The 27,763-nt window shown below is 44.1% G+C and overlaps 1 protein-coding gene across 1 annotated transcript; it reads right to left on the reverse strand.

Moving 5' to 3' along the window:
• On the reverse strand, window positions 1-26,565 carry ptpn4a (protein tyrosine phosphatase non-receptor type 4a). The gene is made up of 27 exons (XM_068746082.1): window positions 26,547-26,565; window positions 23,943-24,097; window positions 19,278-19,385; window positions 18,990-19,032; window positions 18,308-18,386; window positions 17,362-17,406; window positions 17,070-17,122; window positions 14,550-14,670; window positions 13,837-13,924; window positions 12,299-12,387; window positions 10,349-10,412; window positions 9,855-10,027; window positions 9,555-9,623; window positions 9,301-9,435; window positions 8,698-8,859; window positions 6,217-6,376; window positions 5,453-5,536; window positions 5,285-5,341; window positions 5,038-5,194; window positions 4,368-4,534; window positions 3,922-4,012; window positions 3,652-3,713; window positions 2,752-2,898; window positions 2,476-2,604; window positions 1,174-1,322; window positions 950-1,085; window positions 1-855 (listed from the first exon to the last, which is right to left on the reverse strand). Exons 1-27 carry the CDS (start codon window positions 26,563-26,565, stop codon window positions 514-516), a joined length of 3,084 nt encoding a protein of 1,027 aa, XP_068602183.1. The 3' UTR covers window positions 1-513.
• Between the last annotated feature and the right edge of the window lie 1,198 nt (window positions 26,566-27,763).

The following is a 27,763-nucleotide window of genomic DNA, read 5'->3' on the forward strand; positions in this document are numbered from 1 at the left end:
CTACCGGTACCTAACTACCTAAGATTTAGTCAGGAAAGCGTGACGCTCTAGATTCATACATATTTTTTTGTTCAGTGGACAGGGTTGACACAAACTAAAACACAATAAATACTCTGAGAAACAGAAGATAAGGTATCTCTTTATCAGCTAAAAGGCAGGTCCGTCTGGCAGACTCGCTCCGAAGGGGACAGGGCAACCCTCTGGGGGGGGGGGGCGGCAGCCCTTCCCCTTCGTACTTATGGCACTACAGCAATTCCCCATCCACGCTATTCTCACATACATTTATCTTTTCATTCTTTGACTACATCCTCCAACGGCACCGAGTCAACGCAGCTGATTTCTGTTTTTCATTATTATAGCTTGTCCATGATTTTCACGTCCGTCTGTTTTTCCATTTAATGTCAGCATAAAGTGCAACAGTGCTTTTTGTTCTCTTCTCTGGCCACCTGCCACCCCCCCCCCTTCGGTGACCCCCGATGACCCGTCAAAAGTCAAGGGTCTGCGGCTTCTGTATCAGGGTTCAACGCTGGTCTCGCTGTTCACGCTGGTGGCGCTCGCGACGCTCGGCTCTTCCACTTCCTCCTCCTCCTCCTCCTCCTCCTCCTCGTCCTCCCCCTCTTCTGTCACTTCACCCACATCCAGCACTTCTACCTCCTCGTCGTCATCGTATTCTTCATCCAGGCCCCCTTCCAGCAGCTCCTCTGCAGCCACCTCCCCCTCCTCCGTCGCCTCTTTCCTCTCCTCTAGCTCCTCGTCCGGTTTCTCCCTCTTCTGGTAGACGACCATCTTGAGCGGTTTGACCAGGTCCTCCTCATAGACTTTCAGGATGGCCTCGCATACGAAGCGGTACTGGCTCTGATGGAGAGATCGGGGGGAGGGGGGGTACATTTAAGCAGAAGGTTTACAGTCTCAGCCAGGTGGCGGGGGGGGGGCATTGATCTGTACATACGGGTGTTTGGATCATCATGGCCCGCTGGTCCCTCATGGTCCTGACGATATCAAGAGGATATACGGGCTGGCCGCACTCCATTAGACACAACGCCGTCTCCATGGTGATGAGAACGCCTGTCCGGCCAATGCCGGCGCTAGGAAAATAAAAACAATAATTGAGAGAGAGTTCAGGAGTACCCCCCCCCCCCCCCCCCCATTCACACACAGAAGTAACGACTGTACCTGCAGTGCACCACCATCGGCTGGTCCTGCCCCGCCCGTTTGGACCTCACGAGAGCCACAAAGTCCAGGAAGTCAGTGGAGTCATCAGGAACACCGTGGTCTGGCCAAGCCAAGTATTGGATCTGGGTGAGTTCTCTCTGCTGCTCACTCTGAACACAAACACCAGCGGAAAAGAGGGGAAAACATGTCAGCTTCACCTCTCAGGGTGGAATTCACGCTCGACGTTATTGTTGGATACGGCTGGAAGCTTCGGTACTTCTTCTTTAAACATGTGATGACGTTTCTACTGGGAAAAGTAAATAGCCATTTTATTATTTCCTCTTCACTGGATAACTGCGTACCCAGGAATACAGTCCTGATGGCAGAACCGACAACTCTGAGCCCTTCCTTTTTAATATAGCCTCGCTGCATCACCATGGTAACACACCTATCTCCATGGCAACAATCACAGGCAGAGTCGAATGCTAATTGCCTCCTTCCACGGCCAGATTACATTTGAAAGGTTACGATACAAGACGGGGAAGTAATCGGGAAGAGACGCAGGCGGCGGGAGAATCGTAGCAGGAATGTCTGATCGTCCATTCAAAGCTAATGTTCAATCCATTTTCAGCTTGACCATCAGCATGATTGATGATCCGAGCTGCAGCGATTAGTCGGCTTACTGAAGATTTGTTTTACTTTATCTCCTCTCACACTTGTCATCGACTTGAATACAGATACAGAAACGCAGCATGTGGTAAATGTACTTTTTATTATTCCCAGCTTCACAAATGTGAGTATTTTATGTCATATCAAACTAAATATATTTGAGTTTTGGACTGACAACATTTTAAGACATCCCTTTGGACACTGGGATCGATGTTTTTCATTCTTCTGACAATTTATAGACTGAATTCCCTTTAAGAATTTAAGCAGACATCACTTAAGTCTTCGGTTTGGATGCGCCGGGTTCACCGTGACATGAACAAGTCTCACAATGCATCGATCTGACAAACTTTATTGAACATCACCGTCCCACTCGCTGTTCCTATTCAACCGATGTGACTGGCTGGGCTGGTTGGGAGTTGCCATGGTTACCAGATATGTAGATAATCCCAATATGTGCTGCGAGCGGCTTTCATAAAAAGAACAGCCCACACTGGTCACCATGGAAACACACCCTCTCTGGGGTCCTAGTCCCTTCTCAGGTCCCTCTCTTTGAGTGAACACTTCCTCTTCCTCCCTCCCTCCCTCCCTCACCCTCCCCATCCTCTTTATCGACTCTGCTCTGTCGCTTCAATCTTCGTGCCCATTCGTGTTCACCTGCGTGTGCAGCAGAGTCATCTCCCGGACCAGGAAGGCCGGGTTACCCTCTTCGTTGTGGCACGTTACTGTGAAGTCTCCGTAAGTGGTGCTGCTGTCTGGATTGGGCCAGTACTGGTGACACTTCACCTACGGAGACACCAAGAATTCAGAACCTGGATTGGACTCTCAGTGCCATTTTGTCAAACGTCAAGTTATTGTTGCAACCAGTAATGCCAAACGCATTTATTCGCTACATGCTACAGTCCATCCAAATGAAGCTTCTGCTGTACGCACCCTCCCCCTCTCGACCTGTGTCGTCAGCATGACCACCATCGACGAGCCCTGCTCCCATGTCATCTGCCAGAAGTCCGGGCAGGTATTGGGCAACGGGCCCTGGCATGCTATGTAGCGGTTTATCAGGCTGGAGGCTGGGATCTCCATCTGCAGGTAGAGGGAAGGAGACACGAGGTCGCATGGATCACTTTACAGCTTCTCTTCATCCAATTTGAGTGAGATGAGTTTTGTGCTAAATGGTCCCAGGAATCTTGACAGGGTGCCGAGAGACTTACAGATCATTTAATTCAGAACCGAGTGCGATCTCATGAGGATTAAATAAGTAGGTGTTACTTCGGAGTCTTGTTCCAACTTAACATTAAATGCAATGAATTCAGAATCAAAACCGAAATTTCTGGATGACACGAAAAATAAAACCAAGCATCTTAAGTGTTTGAGGAGAGGTTTTGCACCAAGTTGAATTCAAATCATTGCAATCTTGAGAAAGCGTGTCGGTGAATCTAAAAGAGGTGAAAATGAGGGGGCGTGTCCTTCAAACACTTTACCTTCCTTTACCGTTTTTCTGACCTGCTGCCAACACTGTTTCGCTACTGTAGCTACAATACGGTCATAACCTCCCTTTACACATCACAGACGTCACTAATAGCAGCCAGTCTCGTTTCATGTGTCTAGACCAATAAAATAAAAATAAAAAGCAAACCCTCTAAAAATAATCAATAAACAAGATACTCTTAGTTTAACTGCTTGACTCAAAAGCATGCAAAACATTAACTCACAGGGTTAATGGAGCAATGGAGATTCAACATGTGTGTTGCAGGTCATCAAAACAGACCACCCACTACGTGCCAAGAAAATAAACCCAGACATTTTAATGTAGGCAGAAGAGAAGAAGAAACTCACATTGATGTAATTTGCATTGATGTAGTCATCTGTGCTTTTCAGAATGACCCGTGTGGCATCATCTGCAGAGGGAGAGAGACACGGGAAGAACTTTACACACGCAGAGCAATTAAAAGATTTCAGGACGGAAAAGCAGCAGAAATGACAGCGTGTGTGTGATGGAGGGAACTAAAGGTTAATGTTGGTACATATTCCAACACAGAAGCCAAGAGAAACAGAGGTGTGTGTGTGTGTGTGTGTGTGTGTGTGCGTGTGTGCGCAGTCACGTACAAGGAGAGATGTCTCTGTAACGATTTTTGGAAACGTTCTGAGGTAATTTGGCACACAGCATGGTCATCCCCGGCCTCTTCCTGTACAGTTGCTGTTGGAAAACGAAAACAAGTTTATATTAAAGTCAAACATAAACACCAGCAAATGTCAAACATTTATTTGCCCTCTTTGTGTATGTAAATATGCAAATGTTTCAAATATTTGAGGATACCTAAACAGCATTACTAAAAGCATTTTTGTGTGAATGAGCGCTTTAATGTGGGGTCTCTGTGCGTTTATATGTCAATGTTTGTATTTGATGTTCTCGTCTTAAACAGGAAATTGCTATGTGATTTTGATAAAGGTCAGGAAGCTATGGAAAGTAGAGTAAAGAACTATGTGATGATCAAGTTCATGTGCATCGCTGCATGAGCGGATGTGTGTTTTTAAACTTCTTTTCCACTCACATCAAACTGTGCCAGTATGCCTCCACTGCACAGGCCTTCCTTCAGAGTGACCATGGAGTCCCTCAAAGCATGCTGGTCTACCTGGCCGGGGTCCTGAGGCGACTTCTCAGGGATGTATTGGAAATCGGGCTCCGAGTCTGCCTTCTCCTCGACCACGTCGTAGATGGCTGCAGGGGACGCGTAAAAAGATACGTCACAGTTTGTACACACAGCTGTCCAAGTCCACCGAGGGCCTGGAGGAGTTCGTTTATGTTTAGGTACACCATGAAGGGGGGGGGGGGGGGGACATGCCACCATCAAACTTCATCACAGGATTATATATATATCGTACTTGCATGAATGAAAAAAATCAACTAAATTTAATCCAAATTTACAGACAGTCAATACAGTGATGCAATCTACTCTGATGTAAGAGGGGATCAAATGCATAAACCCATCTTTAATCCCATTAATATACTAACACAGCAAGGCCAAGTTCTGACAGACTTGTTACATTTGTGACTTCCTGTTTGCAGCGAATTCTACTTTTTGATTAGACTACGGATGTAAACGAGCCAACAGATTCTGTCGCTGAGGGATTTCTTATTGTGAAGGGTTAGTAAATCACCTTGAGGCTACAAAGTATTAACTGGAGAGGAAATCGGGATTGTCCTCTTCTATGTGAACTCACCATTTGGTCTGACCAATAGGACGAGCTCCCCGGAGTGACTCTCACAGCTGGCCTTGATGAACATGACCACCTGATCGTGGGTGTGGTCAGAGATGTCCCGCCCATTAATTAAGACCACCTGGTCACCCTCATTAAGGCGAGGCACGCATAGGTCGGCCTACGGGGGGGGGGGAAGGAAGAACAGAGAATGATATAAATGTATATGTTTGCAAAAAATCAGTGGTGGACATAGGAGATGCTGATTTACTGATGTTCCTGGAGCCACTCTAGACACAATGATGGGCATCTTCTGGTCCGCTCCACCCTAGACACAGAGACAGGCGTATGCAAGTTCAGTAACTACAACAAAAACACGCACAAACGTTGCTTATTTTAAGGGAAGAGTGGTGCAGTCAAAACGACAACAAGGTATTACCTTTACGTTGAAACCAAATCGCCCGTGTTCGTCAGGTCTCATCTTGATCAAGACCAGGTTATCATGAGGGACGACTCCATTTAGCTGAAACGGGAAAGGGACATGAAATTCACGCACCGATTTCTCGCATGCCATCCTTTCCCAGGTCACAGGAAGCCCCAGTACAAGACAATATTTATATTTTGCTTGTATAACTTCAAGTTGTTTGGTTGGTTGAGAGTGTAAATATGTGATTCTGGCCAGTAGGGGGCAGAAAATAGAAAACAGGCTAAACAATAAAAACAATAAAACAAGTGTAACATGCTTTTATGTGCAAGTGCAAATTATTTAAGTGTAAATTAGGGGCCAATACTGCTCCTTAGCCCCACGTTGCTTCTATCTGTTTGATGCTGGATGGATAACAATTTGTGCATGGCTGACTAAGAGACGTTGGAATCAGCAATCATATAGCGTCTTTACATCCTTATACAGTACGACCTTGACATTCGAGTATAATTCGTTCGTATGCCAAATACATTTTTTTCATATTAAATAACTGAAAATAATTGAATCCGTTCCACCGTCTAAAAACACCCAAATCAACGCGAATAACGCTGGAAAAACGTTCAATTGCTTTATAGATACACACACAAAATGATTGGCCCAGCAAGGAACTATGTATATGATACAAATAATTTATTTTATTAAATGCTGCAAGCTCCTTTATTAAACACAAAGCCATCGCAGAGGGTGCACAGTCCTGTTCTGTGTGTTGCCATACTGACCGTGGTCTTGTCAGCATTGACAGGAACATCGTACATCTCATTGAGGTGGTTCTCCAGGAGACTCTGCTGAGAGTGGGCCTGAATAATCTGGCTCAAGGTCTTCCTGCTTAGTTGTTTAGGGGGCAGAGCTGGAGGTTGGCCGTCAACCCCCTCTGGAGATCTGAAGCAGGCAAAGAAGAAATAATGAAAAAAGTGTGAGAAAAAAAAAACAGTGTAATTTAGCTAGGAAATCAGACAAACAAAAGAACACAGGTAAAAACATAAATTCTGTGGCGGTGGTAATCTCAACTTTACATAATGAAATACATCTGAGTTCCTTTTAAGAAGTACCAACACTGATGACAAGAATAAAACCCTGACCTTTAAGAGAGAGAGAAAACAAAGTTTATAAAGGAAAAATCATAAGTAAGGGTCTCAGACTGTCCTGTTATTTGGAGATTGGAGGGAGGAAAAACGGGAGACGGAAGTGTTTGATAGCACCGTTAACTCAGAATGCATTAACCTCAATACAAGATGGACCCTCCTTCATCCAGACAGACGGTGTGTATGAGGAAACAAGACAGTCAGGTCGGGCTTTCAGCAGCAGTAGTCTCCGGGGGGTACCACAGAGTAATTTCCCTCTATGCTTGCATCAGTTCGTGTGTGAAGTTGTGTGCGGACACTCCTTAGGGACTCTAGAACCAGTCAAAGAGCATTATAGTTGTTTCGGCTGTTGTTACTGGTGACACTTTGCGTCTTAAATACAAGGCCAGGTCAGGCTTTTAGAACGGGGGGGGGGGGGCATGTCAGATGGATTGAGACAAGACAGCAAATCCCGTAGAATTACTGTTACCACGACGCCACACAGACTAGTGAAATGAATATGCAAGGATCTCTGCAGCTCGCCACAACTTAGCCGAGGCCTTGGGATAAGGAGCTTTCAAACTCGTCTACACTGGAACTAATCTAATCTTTTTCCATTTAAAAGCCTGACAGAGGACACAACTAGAGGCAGATGTTCACACCGAAAAGACAAATCACATACAGATACACCAGGAGACGGTGTCTAAAAAGGGGGCTGCAAATCACCAGAAGATCAATTAAGAGACGTTCTACAAAATCAGACAAAATAACAAATCACATGCATGCAATTTTGTTCGCACGTACATCCTATAGTTGCACCGTTTCCTCCTCTACTCTGTTGAGGACATCAAGACAACCTACCCTTTAAGAGACAAAGGCGGAAACGGAAACGTGCCACAGTTTGTGGAACTAGCACGGCGTTATTAACCGTGGCCTGTGGGAGAAAATGTAGACTCATTTTGGTTTTATTGGAGGAAATTCGTTGGAAAAATATGGAGGATGGGCCTGGGGAAAGTCATGGACCAAATACCAACTCTAAATCTGAAAGGTTTTGTTATTTCAGAGGAATCATTCAACCCGATATAATCACTTTACCCGAGGTGAGACTATGGTGATGAGGGGAATGATAGATTGGATAAAGTGCATTTTGTCTGAGGATGAGAGATCAGGTTATTATGTCATTTCTTGGCTCTGGAACAGAGTGATGAGTCAGCTATTTGGGATGTGTTTGTTGGTGTGTGTGTGTCTTCCTAGGCAGTGTAACTACTGCTGTGATGTTACTTAACCATTGTGATTTCCTACTGAGAAATGTTCCTTCCCTCTATCTCCATTCTTCCCCTCTCTCACACTCCTACAGCGTTATATAAAAAACACACGCTATCTTCAAAGCACCCCCCCTCCCCCCCCACTCACTTAAATCACTGGCCCTCCAGCACAAACCAGTTTAGGCTAACAACCCATGTGTGCGTCTTCTATTTATGCATCCTCGGTTTTAATTTGAGCAAAACACACCAGCTGGATATTTAAACACAGTATTGTGTTATACTGTATTTATTTGTATATATATTTTCTTAAATAGTCAAAGCAGCATTTTCCTCTACAGCCTTTGAAATGTATTTTAACAAACACAATCAGATATTTTAGGATGCTGCTAGCTCGACTGAGGCTCAACGCTGTGCACTGCAGCATGGCGAATGATTCGTGTTGCACCACCTCGCCGCTCTGCTACCCGCTATAAACACATTTTACAGACTGTTTTTCAAAGGATTCATCACTTCAATGGGGCCAGCTAAGTGACGCTGGGAGAGGGTGTGAACTGTCGGGAGAAGCCACACAGACGTTAAAAAAACCAAAAAAAAAAAACAGTCGACTCAGCAGTACAGTCAGACAGAGTGGCACTGATAAGTATATTTAAACTTCAAAATTGAAGTGCGGCTGGTTTGGAGAGCAGACTTTATTTACGAGGCAGTCCTTTTACACTGAAAATAATTTCTCAGCCTTTGCAAAGGGAGACGAGCCCCAGTGAAGAAGGGCGGGGTTAGGGTCCATCAAAAACAACACAGAGAATACAGGAACAAAGGGAAGAGGCCTAACCCCGCCCCTCCCCCCGGTGGTCGGAATTTCATGGATGACACTTACGGTGTGGAGTCCAAGCTGATGCTGTTGGCCTGTGTGGATGAAGCCGACTTGTGATTGGAGGAGAACACAGGCAAGCTGGGTGAGGCGTGGATCACGTGATGGACCAGGTGGCCGACGGACGACGGGCGCAGTCGTGTGCCATCTTGCACAAAAAGAGAGTTTCTGACAAACACATGAGGAAGCAGCGTTAAAGGACCGAAAATACCAACTCCTGCGTTAAAGACGGACAGGATTCTGTAGCGGACATGCAGGCACCGGTTCAGGAACACTTCCTAAAGGCACCGCCTGTGAACACAATCCATCACTGCTCCACAAAAGCCAGCTAAAAAGCTGTTAACCTCGACTGACTGAACCTGACTGCTCACTAAACAGAGATTATATTTTCAGAAGAGACGTTTTTTAAAATCACACAAAGCAGACTGCAGTAAATGAAATATTATAAGAGCATTTTTTTCTTTCCCCTTGTCTTTAATCACTATAGTTCTCTATATTATAGCCATATTCTTGCCTTTTTAAAGGTGAATGAATTAAACATTTAATTTACTGTTGAAACAGAAATCGTTTGAAACATTTGACACCGATCACATTTAAGCTTTGACTCACTGATTCGGTGTCCCCGGCGGTGAGCGGGTGGGCAGGCTCTGGGTCTCCAGTCTCTCGTCTGATAGGCTGTTCCTGCTGACCGACTCCCAATCACTCCCGCTAAGCAGCTTCCTGGCCAATGGCTTGCTGGGAGATCTGTGCATATGAAGAAAAGAAACTGAAAAGAATTATACAAATACATTAAAGCTGAGGTTTATCTGCCTTTTGAGGCTTCTAATAGCCGGATTCATCCAACCAGGAAAAGCGTCGACTACCTGGCAAACACTCTGTCCTTGACGCCTTTCTCTTTTCCATACTGCACAGATTGCACCTCTGTCCTCCCGCTAGAGACAGACAAAAAACACAAACAAAAGTGTTTTCAGTGGCGATGCCAATCTGCAGTTTTGTTCCTAATTAATAGGCGCTGCGTGAGAGAGGTGTGTTGACATTTGTTTCTCAAAATTCTGAGTCAAAATAACAGCAACAACAGAAAAAATAAATAAATCATTGACTCAGACAAGAGTTAATGCAGATGAGCTCGCTCCAGGTGTGTGTGTGTGTGTGCGTGTCCTCACCAGTATCTGAATTTTGAGCCGAGGGTAAAGTAGTGAGCAAAGAAGTTCTTTTGTGGTGGGATGGGTCGCTCCAGCCTGAAGAAGGTGTGGTGCTCCACGCAGGCCTTCCACAGGTTTTTACAAGCCCGATAGTTCACCATGTTGAAACCCAGCAGCGTCTCCCGCGTCTCATTCTGTCCACAGGGAGGAGACGGCACCAGTTAGGGGAGCACGGGTTAACATTCAGCCACTCTATCCTAAATAAACAAAGGTGTGTTGACGTAGTAACGATGGGGAGAGTAGGGTCGATTAGACTGACAGTAAGATTTAAAACCATCGGTCTCTTATTTTGTCAGACTTATGGTGGTAATAAAAAAATCGAATTGATTATATGTCTGTTGTTTTAAACATGTTCTCTGCAACAAATGCAGATACAGGAACCGGTGAAGTCAACAAGGATGTGAATGGTCTTAATGTGTGCGTGTGTGTGTGTGTGTGTGTGTGTGTGCACCTACCGCTTCTCTTCTTAGCTGGATGAAGAACTGTTTGCACTTGAACGATATTTTCACTATTTTCAACCTTGAGGCAGGAAAGGAAAAATAGAAGCAACAGTCAATGAGCCCTTTGCTTTCATTCAGACACAGAGGCTTTATTTTATATGCTAAGAATCTGTCATTGTGCATGCCCCCAATACAGAACAGCTAAACAATTGTTAGAAACATTTCTCATGAAAATGTCATTTAAATGTGAAACAAAATGTTATTTTACTTTAAAATAATATGAAATTATACCTCGACAAATTTACATAATTACATAAGAATAAAAAAATACAGTTGCTCAACAAAATATACTAATAATGTATCAAGAAAAGGGTTTTACACACCAATGAGAACAACGCTAGCTTTAGCCAGAGGTTTGGAACCAGGCTAAAGCATTATCGTCATTGCCTCGCCATGCCCGAACACCCAAAGTGTCAGTCTAAAAAGCTTTAAAATAAAATACGCATTGACAATGCAACACGTCGGGGCTTACAGAAGCAGTTCTAAATGTCGCTTTAAGGAATCTATATTTGAAGTGGAAGCGCACGTCTTAATGAAACGCCTCCAAGCTGACCAGTGTGGTCACATCCCAACTGTTCATTTGACCTCTGCGCTGTTCCTCTTTCCGTAGCCGCAAAGCATGCGAGACCGCACTCGAGTGGATCGGTGATGCACGTGATTTGCCACAAATACATCTGTTTTCTTGTGAGGCGTCTAAAGAGGGAGGAATGGTAGAAACTAATGCTTGAATCAGGCGACCACACGCGCTCGTCTCTAAGAGCTCTACTGATGAGGAGCGGAGTAAGATTATCCCTCCCTGGAGCTCGGCTGCTGTGACTCATCGCTCCCTGCTAAATATATTTTGCATACTTACTCACACACACACACACACTTGCTTGGACAAACACACACTTGCACACACATGCTTAGGCAAGTGTGGTTCATTTGTCGGGCTGCTGTGGACTGAAATAGGAAAGAGGCAAAAGTCTAAATGGCTCTCCCTCTCTCTATTGCTCCTTACTTAAGGGTAACTTAACCATGAAAAGGGGGGGAAAAAATGACAAGTAAAAACACCATTAAGAGACAAGATCAGACGTAGAAACGGTGGACGTTTGTTAAATAGAGCAACGACGGAAGAGATGGTGATGAAGAGAGATTAAAAGAGTTTAATGTGGAGAGAGGCTGATTACTATTCCTCTTCCTTACACACACACACACACACACACACGGCACTGGACAGCTGCTGGGGACACCACTGTTGATCTTTAAATTTAGCTCCACTGACAGGATATGCACACACACACACACACACACACGCACGCACGCACGCACGCACGCACGCACGCACGCACGCACGCTTAAGGCTGCTTCTTCTCCTCTTAGGAGGGATTTGCATTTATTTACATTAATTCCACAACACTTAAACTAGAAAACGAGGAACTACGAATGTCACCGTTTTGCCGTCGGAGTCCAAATGACACAAGGTGGGACTTTAAATTGACAAAACTTTCTACAAACTATGCACATATAGACACTAACACAGAGACAAGCGAGTCATCTTCAGGAGCTACAGGGATTTGAGACGTTACTCTCATAACCCCTGGCAACCATTGACATTTAGCCTCCCGAGTACGGGAGACTTCCAAGAATCATTGAAAGGGAACAAGAGCAAGAGACATTAAGAGTTACGAGTATAAGTGAATTAAACAAAGAGGTGCACGGAGGATAAAGAGAACCAGCAGATTGTATGTCCCTGGTATTTTTCTACCCCCCCCCCACAACAACAACAACAAATAGAAGGTGGAACATTTACTATGTGAGGTTGCATAAATATTTTGCTGCACACCTACCACCTTGGAGGTGGTTCAAGTGAAGATGATTTTTTGTTGCGTGTGGCTGGTGAATCGACACCAACGTGTCACTCACCATGGGAAATAGTTGATCCGCACCCTGTTCTTGTAAACGACAATACCTGCAGACATCACCCCAATGAGAATCTCTGTGTTGCTCTGGTCCTAAAGAGAGGGGGGACAGATTGAGCGTGAAGGAGTGTGCATGGGCAGAGTCAAATAGACACACATGGCCACGACGGGAAAAGGTCAGGGACCAATGAACCTCAACAGAAAATTAGAGCACACCTTTCAAGCGGTTTAGACTTTGTCCCAATTGATTTCATTTAGCCGTGTAATGTTATACCGTAAGCAGCAGACATCCTGCATCTGCAATGTGATCCTGACGACAGCGCTTTCATCTTGTGCCGCTTCAGAGACAACATAATTGATTTTTATGAAACTTTCATACACCCGCCTCTAATAAATAATCATGAAAATGCTTAAATTAGAAGGGAAACCACTTCAGCATGACATAATATCCTCATGACCCCATTCGGGGAATGAAAGAAGCCATTGTGTCACCATAGAGGATTTCATTGTTGCACATTTCTTAACAAATATAGCCAACAGATTTAGTACAAATCTGTGAAATTCTGATTTAAAAACAAGACAACCTTCAAAACTTATGAGCCACATGTACTTAACAGCCTCAACATAATCATTACCAATTTATTTTACTTGAATATATAAAAACAAATATATCTGAATGATGACATGGCTCTTGACAACGTTTTTGATTTTTGTTTCTTAAGACCTATGTCAAAGTTCCCTAGTTTTACAAAAATATGTATTAGCCAGGTAGTGAAGGAAAGTGATTGATAATTTTGTCTTTCCGCAGACGTTACTGCAATCAATCTAGTTGGGACAATTGCATTTTTTATTTTTTTATCAATCAAGGAAAGCATTCTGACTTATTTCAGATACTCAAGGATTGAGCCAAGGATTTAGTTAAAGTACCTGAATGCAAGGCTTTATCAAAGTAAAAATCTCACACGGCGTCTCAAAGGTCCTCGACTCGATGCTCCTGTGCCTGAAGCAAGTTCAGAGGGTTTTATTTTTCTACATTTAACCATTTTAACATCCAGTAGCCCCGGCACTCACCTTGTGATTAAAGTTTCATAACTTCGAGCACTCTATTTTCACTCCATTTTTTTTATTGATATATTTTTTGTTATAAGATTTATCTGGCGAAATGTGAAGAAAAACATTTAAATGATTCAGAATGCTGTTTGGCAGAGAGACATTAACACATGCAGCATGTTCTGTATCGCTTATTCATTTTGAACCACGAGAATGGCCCCAAAATCTCTAAATATTCACTTCACAAGTTTCCCATCACAGGGAACCATCTAGTTGATTCAATTAGTGTAGAAGCCATTCTTTTAGGCTACATTTTCTTTTGTCAACGATATTGCATGAGGATTTAGTCTGAATGTTTAATGAAGATGGTGCCACCACATGGTGTTTACTGGGAAAAAACACTAGGAAGCAGCAGATAAACAGCAGTAGAGATATACAAAGAGTACATGCAGCAGTCTTTACCAAGGCGCCAGAAAAGGAAACCTTACTTACCCTTGCATAGTGCAGCTCTACCCCGTAGAGCTCCAGCGTGCGTGCTGTGCTCAGGTAATTAAACTCTGACTGGGCGGGAGATAGACCACTGCGATAGAGAGAAAGATCATGATGATGATGATGATGATGATGGTGTTGGGAGTGCAGACAGTGAAATATGGAAAGGAAGTGGGAATGGAAAGTAAACAAAAACAGAAGATAACAATACAAGCAGGGAAACTATGAAATTAATCATCTTAATGTATTTTTTCAGCTGATACCAATGACTAATAACAAAACCTCTTTAATAAAATATCCACACTTGTTAAAAGATGTTTGACTCGGCACAGGTGGAGCAGCCTGATGTCAAGGTTGCAGCACCAGTTGTCTTTATTCTTTGATAGTCGATAAAAAAAACAACTTTAAGGTGCATGACACCAAGCAGTGAAAGCAACTTGACTATTTAGATAAATATTTCATTTGCCGTTTCGATAATTTCAGCACGTCTTTTATGATTTTGGTATTCAAAGCTGTTGGTTTAGAAAAAAATAAATAATTAATTACCGTTACCCGGTAACGTTAAAAAATTGTTAGTTCCTCAAATAAAAACGAGTCGTGATGAGAACCCAGCTCCACTTCTACCGACTGCAACAGTAAAATCCTGTTTTTGTGGCTTTTACAGTGAGGTATTATGACTTACACTCATGCGACACATCTGAAAGCCATCACTGTACCTGTGCTGCTGGTGATGTTTGGAGACCTCTTTGTGAAAGTCTTGTGGGGGGTTGGAGACGAAGCAGTATTCCGACAGGTATCCAGCTGTATGCTCCATTTCACTGTAGTCCCCCAACTCAGCTGCACAGAGGCAGAGAGAGAGAAAGATCGATGTGTCGGTGCACCAACAATAATTTAAGAGCAGACAGGTGGAAAGACAAATACTGCAAAATGACACTCGTGTACAGGTATGCTTCATAATTATGGCCTCGGAGAAATTATTGTGACACGGGAATGTGCTGGATTGACTTCTCATACAATCATGGAATTTAATAAAACGTGCCGGTTAATGTTATGTTTAGCTACACATTCATGGCCGCACCTATGAGGTACGCACAGGAACAATCACAGCGTCACACAAAAATGTACCAATCTTCACTCCGTAAACCGCCAATTACTAAAACAACTGCATCATCGCTATACAGGATGTGCTATTAGAGCTTATTGACTGATGATAATACAAAAAGATCACTTTATTGCACTACTAATTGCATCACAACCCAGTTATTAAAATAATTTTGTAATTTATCAGAGAAGCTATTCCACAGTGGGTGGAAACACCTTGATCCACGCTGACCTAAAATATATGACAAACACTTAAACAAAACTAAATGGCGTGTGTAGATCAATAATGACAAGAGATTTCCCCTTTATCTGATGAATGCATTTCATACAATGGACAGCCAGAGGCTGTAAGATAGCTCATAATGACAGAGTTTGAAGTTACAGAACAGGGAAGGACCGTTTGCACATAAACAAAACAAATATCCCAAATCACAGGATACATTCAGAGCCCTCAGACGGACCGAGCGCTTGGTGGATCCCCAAACATTTGAGCTCGCTGGATGGAGAGTAACGCTCAAAGGCATTAATTCATTCAAGCTGTCCCAAGACTAAGCTGCTAGCCAGTAGCCTAAGCATATTGACCAGGAAATCAATTCAAGCTCACCCCCTTATTGATGTGCATGCAACTCAAGGGGAGCAATAGATTCCGTACAAGTGTGGGTTTTATTATACGCTGCCGTCACTGCTTTAACAGTCAACACTCGGGCATACGAAGCTTGAAGATTAGCTGACACCTCCATCCTTATAGTGACAGTACTGACCAATAAAGCACAAACCAAGCATTGAACTCTCCAACTCACCATTTGTGATGGGTTTCAGTGCATTGTGGGTAATCTAGACATATGGAGCAGTCTTTTCCTTTTATTTACGATCAATGTTAACCAAATTTAAAAAATCAAATAATAAAACACCTCATTACTGTGTAATGAATGTGTAAATGAAGAAAAATAACCGTTCAGGGGAGACGTTTTTTGCAGATATGAAAAGTGGCATTACAGTTCTTACCGCATCGCTTTAAAATTAACAAAAATAAAAACTACAATGCCTATTATTTCAGATAAATATTTTCAAAACTTGCTAAATTTTATTCAAGGATGTACAATGTAGGTCCTCTGGTTGGGATTTGTGTTGTTCTGAGAATGTGAGCGTCAGTGTGGGATTTAGAGTTATCAGCGCCGGCAATTGGGGGCAAGCTAACCGAATTAGCAGCATAGCAGCCGCTTCACGCCGTTTTTCCCCAAAGCAAACATTTATCTTCATAATCTGGGCTGGCACTGAGGGAAGTGACAATATGGACCCCAGCTAGAGAGCGTCTGTGTGGAGAGAAGCATTAGTGTCATGTTGGTAGTCTGGGCTAAATCTCTTCTCTGACCTATATACTGGGAAAGCGCAAATCCCCCCCCCCCCAAAAAAAAATACATCACAGAGAACGAGAGGGAGGACTGAAAGAGGGAGAGCGCAGAGAGGAAGGGGGAAGTAATTTCCAGAAAGAAAAAAAAAGCAGGAAAGACTTAATAGAGGTAAAAGAAAGAAACAAAACAGGCTGCCTGAAAACAATGAGTACCAAGAGAAAGAGCAAGTGAGACAGACCGACCAGCCTGTCAGGAGTCATTATCCTGATGGCCGAGGGGCCCGGTCAACGTTTAACACTAACGTTGCATCAAAACCGTAGATGCGCTTGAACGGCCGCTGGCACTGAATGGTCCGAAGAGATTCGGTTCAGAAAAATGTTGGTGTGGCGTGGAACAGCGCTACATAGGACTAACAGGAAGCTTCAATACTGTGCCTGGGAGGCTTTTTCTTTTCTATGACAACGATGATACTTCTTGCTCTACTAAATTCAAATTGGGCACTACAAATAAAATATGTACTTTTCATTAACCTAATATACAGGGTCGAAACATCTAAATATATCGTTTTTTTATTGTTAAAATACTGGACGTAAAAACAAAACGGATAACACCGAACACCACGACAGTTTAATCAAATATTAATGGCTTCAGAGCAACAGCTATAAATGCATCTAGAGCAACCACAGCCATTCCATTTAACAGCGCGTCCCCACTGAAGAGAGGCCTAATGAAATGTCTTTTCATCGTTATGTAGTGGATGCGTCTGGGGGGGGCTCTACTTACATTGAACAGCATAGGATGCCAGCAGAGCGGCTGTGTTGTGTGGACATGGCAACCTGAAAGCCAGAGGAACACACACACACACACACACACACACAGAGAGATGGAGACGACATTAGTTAGAGCAAAACATTCTGTTTTCTAACAGTAATACAGGTAAACATGTCAACATGGGTGGCGTTTTTTAGGAAGCTTTAATGCTGCAAACAATGAAAGCTGCGTTTGACAGCCATGTCAAATGTAATAATAAAAACATTACAGCAGACAGAAAAATAAAAAAAAAACAGACACTCACCTTCCAGTCACTATGTCCTGCTTTATTTGAAGAAAGTATTGGTACCTAGAGGAAGACAGCACATTTACAAGGATAACAGGTAAAACATTGCCTCGGTTTAAATGGAGCATAACTTGATGTCGGGTGAGGAAGTCAAGCGATGCCCTCCATTCACAGCATGATACCTCTGGTGGCCTGGTAAGTAAAACAATTCATGCACGATGCGCACGAGGCCATCGACGCAATTTTAGTTCATTACAAACATTAAAAATGAAAAAAAAAACAATCAAAATTTACAGAAATGTACACAAGAGGAGGATTTGCTACCGCACAAATGCAAGATAAAATACAATTAGCAACACATAGATGCTTTAAGGAAATATTTCTGAACACATTCTATGTTATCTGCATCGTTCCACCCCACGTCACCGTGGACAACGGCGCCTGCGTTGCAAGCCCAGCCTGACAAACCAAGCAGCGGGTGATATGAATCTACAGCGACACCACAACATTGCATCAAATCTAAGGATCATTTTCCACTGTCGCAAGCGGTACACAAAAGCTTTGATAAGGCTCAAAGAGCGAGAACGAGGCTGAGGCTGGCATAAACACCGGGCAGAAAAGGCGATACGGCGCTGAGACGCCTCCTCTGCATGTTGTCCGTGCAGAACGTCGTGTTACCGGCCGTATGTTCGCAGGACTGTGGGAGTCTAGATTACCGCGTGGATGCGAAACGCACTAGTTTCTTATTTTCTTTAATGATCCTGCATCCACAACAGAGTGAATCCTTCCTGCTGGGAATTCTTCAGTGAAACCAACGTCGATATAATTACCTAGCTTCATCTGCAGAGGGGAAATGCATTCTATACATACAGGGCTGGGCTATTATGCAACCCATTTGCACCTACGTGCGGTGCAAAGTGAATAAAACATAATAAACAGCTCCTGTAGAAAATATATGTCTTACCGTGTGTATTCTTCCTGAAGTTTACTGGGGTCGGTCACAAAGAATTTAACTCTGAAGCTCAGGTTATGGGGAGATCCTCCTGAAAAGAGTTATCGGGGAAAATCCGATTTAAACTTTGCTCAATATATACAGGAAAAAACTTCAATCTGACGCTGTGCATCAGCCATCATTGTATTGTGTATATCTGTCCATCTAATCGGAAGGCCAGGCCCGACTGACATTACGCACGTTGGCTACCACCTATTTCTTTATTCTAGTGAAACAAACAAGTTAAAATAATGTCTCAAAGTGTCAAATAAGCAAGTTTACATTTACGGCCTCACCAGTCTAACTCCATCTGAATCTGGTGTGCATTAATCGATCACTCGGCGCTCACAGAGGACCGATTTCCTCACTTAAGGCTATTTCTGAGTTGTTCAACAGTCAATATAAATAAAAGAAAAGCGTTAAAATGAAGTTTAATCATCGTCTAAGGCGGGCTCTGCATATTAAAGCACATTCCGTGTTGCCTGGAGGGTTTCGCCGTCGGCGTGGACTTGTAACCACGACAGAGGCCGGACTGATTTCTGCTTCAAAGAAACTGGCGGAGGTTAAAATTTGAGTGAACTGTGACTTTCTGTGGATCGTTGAAAACGAGCTGGACTGGCTCGTAAAGGCGTGCGACTTTGTGGATTTCACCTACTTCTTAACTGTTTCCTGATGGGCTTGTTGGGATCGAGCCAGCGCTGTAAAATATTGATGGAGAGACACTTAGAGACACAATCACGCTTCCAGCGAATGAATGCACGCAAACTGAATTATTCACCACCGGCTACACCTGAGAGAACGCCATAACACACACACACACACACACACACACATCAATATTCCACTCACACACACACACATCACAGAGAGTTAAAGAACCCTTTAGAAATGTATCTACACAACTTGTCCCATTCACTCACGGAGGTCTAAAACTGATACTGACTGGCGTATCTAGGGAGTCATCTGCCAAGTGCAGGCCGAAGTAGTCTCTCTCCGTCAGCTCGAGGTGCTTAAATGCAGCATCCAGCAGCACCTGGCCATGGTCAGACTTCTGCAGACAGAGGAAACACACAGACAGGGTTTCTCAATGAAGGGCATTGTCTGCACAGATAATCTTTGAATCAAATCCCTGCTGCTTTGCAGCTCTAGGGCTCATCATGAGGAAAGCCACAAGGAGGATGTAACATCAACACTTTACTAAACTCTGTAAACTATTTTAACATTTTGGATGATCAAATCTGTCGACGTGATCAATCATTTCTCAAGAGGAAACCCAAAGGCTACAAAAAGATGTTCGTAGAGACGATAACAGGAGTTGGATGGAGTTACAAATCAGCCGCCAGCAAACTCGCACAAGAATACAAGTAAGTATATAGAAGAAATAAAGTGAATTCAAATGTCTGACGATAGAGAAAGCACAAAGACAGGAGTGACAACAACATAAGGAAAGATGAACATCTTTCCTCTAAAGAGCCGCAGCTCTTAGAGGATGACTGAATGTGCTTTAACATGTACAGAGAATTCTAATTCAAAGGTGCTGCATTCAGACAGGTCTGAACAGAAGTGCTCGCTGCTGCTTCAGGCTCAAAAGTGTTTATGTGATAATAATCATCCTTTACTGTCAACAGAAAGGTAGCATAAGTAATGTCTACATTCTAAAAAGTACAAATATTGAGTACTTGCTTTCTATTATTGATGGTTAAAACCGGTTTTTAAGTCCCACGACTGTGAAAGCAGTAGAATCACAATAAAAGGGACGGGCAAATTGGAACCTAATTGCATCCTCGTCGTGTAATCAATAAACTAAAACAAGTTCTTAAACGCGTGGTTTATATCGCTGTGTTTCGGGAGGGGGCCACGAGCAGAAACGCACACCTGATCCTGATCGGGACTCGACGAGAGAGTGTCATACCGGCTCCACAAGCGAACGCACACTTGCACACTTGTTCACCCCGATGACACACTTTCACAGGCCAACATGTGCGTGTGTGTGTGTGTGTGTGTGTGTGTGGGGTGTGGGGGGGGGGGGGGGGGGGGGACGGCCGGCCTCAATGGCAGCTGAGAGTTGAAATGTTGACTTGGCTGCTCTCTTGGATCACCAGCCGTGTGTGTGTGTGTGTGTGTGTGTGAGCAAGGGAGCGAGAATGAGTGTGTGTGTGCACAAGCAACCTGCTGTCGAAGCCTTGCTATGTGTGAGTCAAATCTGAGAGACTGTGTGTGTGTGTGTGTGTGTGTGTTCACTACTTCCTTTTTGCATGAGGTGCCTTTTCATGCTTGATGTGGGAGCCCTCTGTGCACTTTTTATACTGTTCTCCAAGGACACACACACACACACAGTAAATTCATAATGATATGCTCACATAATCAGTCATGACTCAAAGATAAGATTAAAGCAGAGATAAAGCAGTTGATTAAGAGAGGAAGAAAGAAAAGAGCGAGGAGAACGAGAAAAGGAGAGTTTCAGGATGTGGTTGCGTGAGACAAACACTCTTTGTGTTGCTCATCAGTCCAGAGGCACTGCTGAGTGTGATGAAAGAGAAGGAAGAGAGGAGAGAAAGAAGAGAAAGAAGAGAAAGAAGCATAAGAGGGAGAAAGACAGAGCACTGCTCTGATAACTTCCCACCCTGAGGGTTATCTGGTGTTCAGGAGAAACGACTCCGAGCATCAAACGCACAGCGGATGGACGGAGGGGAAGAGCGCTGTTTATTATAGCGAGATTATGGGAGGGGGGGGGGGGGGGGGGGGCATTTACTTCCTGACTAGCGTGCCGTCTGTGTGTGCGATAAAGAATGATGGATATTCAGGAATGAGCGAGGCAGCAGCTTGTCCAGACAGGAAGAGAGCAACAAGACGTTTAGAGGGGACGACTTCTGCTTTTCTCTTTGTGTCCACGTCACATCTGGAGGCTGCAAGCGAGAGGAGGAAGATTTGAACGGGAAGGTAGCTCACTTCACTTCATGTGTGACGGCTGTGACGCAGGCCCACTGCCCTGCTGGACACCAAGCGTGTTGGAAGAGCACGCTTTGATCTAATAAGGCGATAACTACCAGCGCCAGCCCCAGTTTAAACACCAGTCGAAGGTTTTTATATGATCAGTCATCAATCGTGTATTAATGGAGAAATTAAAATGTTCCATCCACACACACACACACACACACACACACACACACACACACACACACACACACCTCCCTATCTCAGGACAAAGACCCGAGAAGGCAAAATGCTCCCATCGTCACACCCACCCCGCCACACAAACACGAATATGCTGAGTCATGTTTTGCAGCTTTGACACAAACACGTAATTAAAATTAAATACATTCTACAAATACAGAACCGCTGGCGTATGTAATTTTGGTTAAACCCGTCACCATTGAGGAATACTTTGCCAACAACACTTTGTCTTGATCCTTTTTGGTTGAGTACTTTAGCTAAATTAAAGCTAATCCGTCATCCCTGACATGTCGATAACGACCTAACCAGATTCTGAAATGAGTAAAAGACAGAATAATTACTTATTTAAAAAAAAAAAAGAAATGTTGCATGATCCATTTAATTGCCTTTACTTGCTCATAAGAAGAGTCGCTCCATTATCAATAACTCTCGGACGCGGCTGAACGTTTATCTGGCGTGTAGTGGTTGCCACGGTTACCCTTCATGTCACTTTGCTTGCAGAGAGATGCGTCGGGAGCAAGCTGAGGTTTTGATTTCTCATCATCCATCACGCTTTCCGTTTAGGCCAGTACTCCGCTTTGTGCCGGTGGTGTTTCCATCTATAAAGATCATTAATGCAAGTTCTCGTGTCCCTTTCCACCTCCACACCCCCATGTCCGTGCTGCAAACGCCAGGGTTCCCATGACGATAAGGGTCCGCTTCTGGATTCTCTCTCCGTTAGAATCAAGGCCAGTCAGCCAGGGAGAGGATCAATAGGAGTATTGTTGCTCTGAGGACGGCTCGCATCTCCAGGAAGTTACTGCCGCTGTAGGGATCTGATCAATGACACTGACGGAGGGATTGACAGAGACCAAGTCGGGGCGATGTGGGGGGGAGGGGAATGAGGGGGTCCGGTGCAGGAAGCAGGGAGAGAGAGGAATATAAATAGAGAAAGGAGATGCGGGATGAAGTTTACCGGTTGAATCACTGTGGACTTAAATATACTTTATAGATGCGTGAAAGTAAGTACTTACATCTGAGAACAACGGCATCATTTCCGCCCTCATAATGTGCATTTCTGTGTATCTCCCTACTACACGTCATGTGTAGACATGTACTTGTGTACGGTGCATTTTACGAGTTTGCGTCACAGACGGCAGCAGGACGTGATTTGTGGGAGATGTTATTAACTGAATTGTATTTTAGGACTCAAAGGGAATTTCATGGCTTGCGTTGTCACAATTCACGGTGACAGCGAGAGACATAAAGGCAGACATAAAGAGAGAGCAAGAAGACGGCATCAATGTGTTACTACTTAGTGCTGGTCAAACACTTTTTTTTCTTCTTCACACATAATCTCAGTGACAGAATGCTTGTGGAGCAAAACAGACTGATAGAATCTTACCCTCTGGGTAAAAACACCTCACGTTATGTTCACCAGAATGCACTCTATATAAATACGTCCACAAATATTAACAGACACAGAGACCAGCCCCCCCGCACGTCCATTCCCACCCGTCAAGTTGGTTTCAAATTTACAGTAATGGAGCATCTGAGGGAGGAAGATTGTGAAATGCAATCATTTTTCCTCTTCTGACCGTTACCGAAGTTTTCATTGATCAGATCACTTCACATCGTACAGGAACAACATCGGCTGAATGAAATCCAAAACCTTCTGCCTGACATCCACCAAGCCTCTCCCATCAATCCCAAAACATCAAACAGCGATATGATCATCATCTCCAAAGCCCCTCGCAGCTCCAGGTCAGGGAGCCAGAGGGAAGACAGGGTGGACAACACAGCCGTCTGGACTGTACAATTGAAGGTAATGGGACTTTATCCTAAATTGGGGACTTTTCCACTTGACTTCTTGACCTTGACTCTGCTTCACCATCTGAAGGATTGCATTTTTAGAATTACTCTGAATTTCAATTTATACATTGGAATGTTATCCATGTATTGATCTTTAATTTCCCTGGTGATGCATTTTATCACAGGATACATCTAATCAGAAAATAAATATATCTATAGAGTAAATACCTTAACATGAATGGACAGAAGAAGCGATTAGCAGTTTACAGCTCTATAAAGTACCTATGCATAAAGAATACAAACCAATACTAAACAAGCTAAAATAAAGATGTGCTTCCTGTCCATGTGCTCAGAATCGACTGTTATAACTTTAACACCTACAACTTCCTTTGACCGACCTCTCTCTCAGCTGCCCTCTGTGGAGGGCAACAACAATTTCTACTATTTTCCTAATACTTTTTCTAATGTCTACCTCCTTCCCCGAGAAAACAAAGATCAGAAAGAGAAGGCAAAGCATCCAAGAGATCTCAAACACAGTAGAGTATTGATTATGACTATCGCATCGATCTTGGCCTCTACCACTTGCTTTTCTTTTCTTTTGTGGTTTCAGGTTCAGCCACAGATCGGATAGAGTGGCACTTACGCTGACTTTGAATGCCTGGACAGTGTTGTCCAGCAGCAGAATGTTGCACACAACCTGTGTGTGCTGCCTGTCTCGCTCCAGCTCCGTCGCCCTGACATTGTAGGATCTGCCAGCAGGCAAGCGGAAGCGCGCGCTCATCGCGCTCCTGCCAGGGTCTGCAACCAGGAAAAAGACACAAAGAAAATACGTTTATATTTCAGTGAAAGGACCAACTGATGTGAAACAGAGTGGGACAGAAAAATAAAACGGATCATTGTATTGGCGTTTGTGTCATACATAGATGATATGGGTTATAGGGAAAGGCTCAGTGCCTTCGCTAAGAAAACAATAAGCCGCTCGGAGAAGGCAGCCACTTCAAGCAAGGCAAGACAAGGCAAGCCTATGCAAGTAGGGTGAAGACGCAAAGGCCGACTCCATAGCGAGGAAAGAATGTCAGCGAGAAGACGAGCCACACGTTTCTAACCAAGGGATGAGGGAACGACGGCACAGATATAACATGTCAAATAATTATTAGTAAAAGTGATTGAGATATTTCTTTACATCTGAGTTTCAGCAGCAGTGAACACTAGTACACATACGTAACACGCTTGCTTAAATTAGGCGCCGAACAGCTAACAAGAGACGTTTCTTTGAAGTCATGTTAAAAATCAAAAAAAAAATTCCCATGTATCAAGTGGAAAAAGAGGAAACCTTTAAGTGCATTTTCCATGAGACATGCAGCCTAATCTACATTTAACTTGCCTCTGAGGTATCCAAAGAAACGATTCTAAACACATTAATGATTTATACTGGGAAAACTAGAGGAAGCTCCGACCTGTGCCTTCTACTGGGAGCAGAGGTGTGAACTACATCAGAGGAAGTATAGGATCCAGAGGCTAACGGCCAACACTGAAACACGCAACCAGGCAGTTTGGCACAAGCACAGGGAGACGCATCTCCAGATGCATATTAGCCACGCGCGGCATGAACTCTGCCCCCAGCTGAAGCGCCGTCGCCATGAGATGGAGAGAACAGACCGAAGGGACGAGCGGAGAGGAATGCCGAGGTGAAGCCATGCAGAAGAAAGGAAGGGGGGGAGGAACAGAGGGACACAATCACAGCTCACACGACGGAAGAGCGACGGCTGCACGGGTGATGAGCTCTGACACACAGGCTGGTTTATTCTCCCGTGATCTCTTCCTGTCCTCGTGCATTCGTCCTCCAGCCGAACGCAACTCGAAGCGGTTTATTTCTCCGTATCATCACACAGTAACGATATTTAAAGCACTGGTATTTTTATACTTCATCCTCTCACCCGTACTCTGCGTTTTGTTTTTATCGTACCGTTTCCAGCTTCACTGTAACGATTCCCGTCCTCTTCTCAATACCCTTATCGCTTTCTGCTCAGCTGTGTCTTCAGTTTTGCGCCGCCGAGCGGTACGAACCGGCCACGCTCCCCTGAGACAAGCCTCCGGATGTCAGGAAGCACGCCATTACTGCTTCCTGCATTCAGCAGAGCTTGCAAACAGGCGCGTGTGTGTGTGTGTGTGTGTGTGTGTCTTGACCCTAACGTTTGCCTCAGTGATGGGCTCCACTGGCTCTCTTGGCTTATTACAAACACAGACGGTCATGGAGCCTTCCTGCCGGTACGCAGGAATAAACAGCCTTCCTGTAAACATGTAAACAGTGTTATCCGGGCACTCCTGTAATACGATTCTCCGTTTCTTTCTCATTGCATCGACACAATACAAATCTTCAAAAGGAAAGAAGTGACAACGCGCAACGTCCTTTCCCAGCGTGGAGACACGGCGACTGTTGAACCTCATTCGCCCCGCACGTAGCTATTTATATGCCAGATTTCTTTTTGTGCCACTCTGCGTTGCTTAGGAACAATTGAAATAAGAGGCTAGCAGTTAGGAATCCCAAAGGACTCGTACATTGCACAGTGTTTCAGGATGCGTAAACTAGGCCACTGAGAAACAGGTGGTCAATTACAGATGTATGCCAGAGTGTGTGTGTGCGTGTGTGTGTGTGCATTTGCAAACCGTTTGTGACTGCTGTGAGTTTTCGTAATAGATTATTTTATTTTTTATGGATTTTCATTTATATTTTACTTTTATAAATATTCTTTCCTTCCTTGAAGAATTTAGGAATAATACGTGTACCAAAAACAGACTGGAAGCTTGGAATGACAGATTAACAGTTGTTGTTTTTTCAAAAACAAAGGCATGCTTGGTATTAAATTAGAAAGGCCAGAATCTGTTCTTCGCCTGGGCAGTAGCAGAGTCATCCATCCTCTTCCTTCCTGTCCCTCAACAACCGTCCTTCATGAGCTTCGCCCAATCCTGACGATTTACTCGAGTGTCTGTACACTTTTCCGCCACCAACCTTCCGCCGCCAACCTTCCTCATACAACGATCCCCATGATCCATTCAATTCGACTTATTTTATGTAGGTCAGCAGAAGCGGTGGATAGAGTGGAGTGTGTGTGTGTGTGTGTGTGTGTGTGTGCGCAAGCGCAATTGACAGATTCGAGCAAAGCATTTCAAATGTTTCTTCTGTGTGAAGGTGTGATGGGGGGGGGGGTTGCAGTTTACGGAATGTGTGCAGCAAATGGCCTCCGACCTCCTTTTGGGTCAGCCATATAGTGTATCTTATAATCTGATTGCTACAGTCAAAGGAGAGAGGAGGGGCTTTACATTAAAGATGTATTATTTTACACCCATTTACTCTGTCAAAAGATTAAATTCAATCCCAATTCCCTCTCTCTGGTTTAATTTGTTTGCCTGTGAGGGTTGCAACTTGTTGATAACAAAGCATTGTCACATTTGCCTTTGACATCCTTAGCTAAAAGAGTTGGACTTGGACCCCTCTGCTTTATCAGTAAAATGGACCTACAGCACATGTAGGACCATTACAGAACAAACTCCCAGAGCGTGCCAATACATCTCAATTTATAAACCAGTATCTGATTCTGACTGGTCCGCGACCCTTTGTTACACTTTTTTTCTCTTCCATCGCTTCTCTTCTGAGTTCATGATGCAAATCAGCAAGGAGACACGCCTCGTTTCTCTCAGGGCATGCACGGAGGCCGACTTCACGCGATGTTTTGAATGTATCTACAGCAGAAATAATTTCTCAATGACAATAATTCTATGATGCAAGAAACGTGCAGAGAGAGACTCTCTGGAGAACAGCAGCACGGCATTCATGCAGATGTGCCAGATTTATTCGCTGCACGGCTTTTACACTACTTCAGTTTCTAGGAAAAAGAGCAAGCTGGAAACCAGAAGGGAGTTTCTGAATGACTAAAGAATTACTTGGAAAAGACTTGGTGTCTAAGTCTATTTAAATATACAGGCAGTTATCGACCAAATTAAGCGCAAACAGCTTGGGAACGCGAGTGGAGAGGCCCTCCTTGCCTCAATAATGTGAAGATACGACAGTAATGACCGTGGAGAAGCACAGAGACACAGATTAAAGCAGCGCATTCACCCGATTCTCTCCTTTCCTGCTGACGCTGCCACCTCTTAATGGCATCAGGGGTTGTGTTGTGAGCAAGCTGCAAATTTCCACCCGCATCCTCCCCAAGCTTGCACATTGCTGCCCCACCAGCAGGGAGGCCAGGTGTTCTGCACCAAGTGCACACACACACACACACACACACACACACACACACACGCCTGCTGCTAGGTTAGCTCAGCCACAGGACTGAGGATTGCAGCAACACACCTTTACCCAGTCGCTTCTGAATGAAATGTTATTTCCAGCATGTCTCCCTTTAGATTGGGGAGATTACGTCGTGTTGTAATCCAAGCAATAACCTCAACGCATTATTTCAT

Source organism: Brachionichthys hirsutus, chromosome 12 (genome assembly GCF_040956055.1).
Source record: "Brachionichthys hirsutus isolate HB-005 chromosome 12, CSIRO-AGI_Bhir_v1, whole genome shotgun sequence".
Classification (NCBI taxonomy): domain Eukaryota; kingdom Metazoa; phylum Chordata; class Actinopteri; order Lophiiformes; family Brachionichthyidae; genus Brachionichthys; species Brachionichthys hirsutus.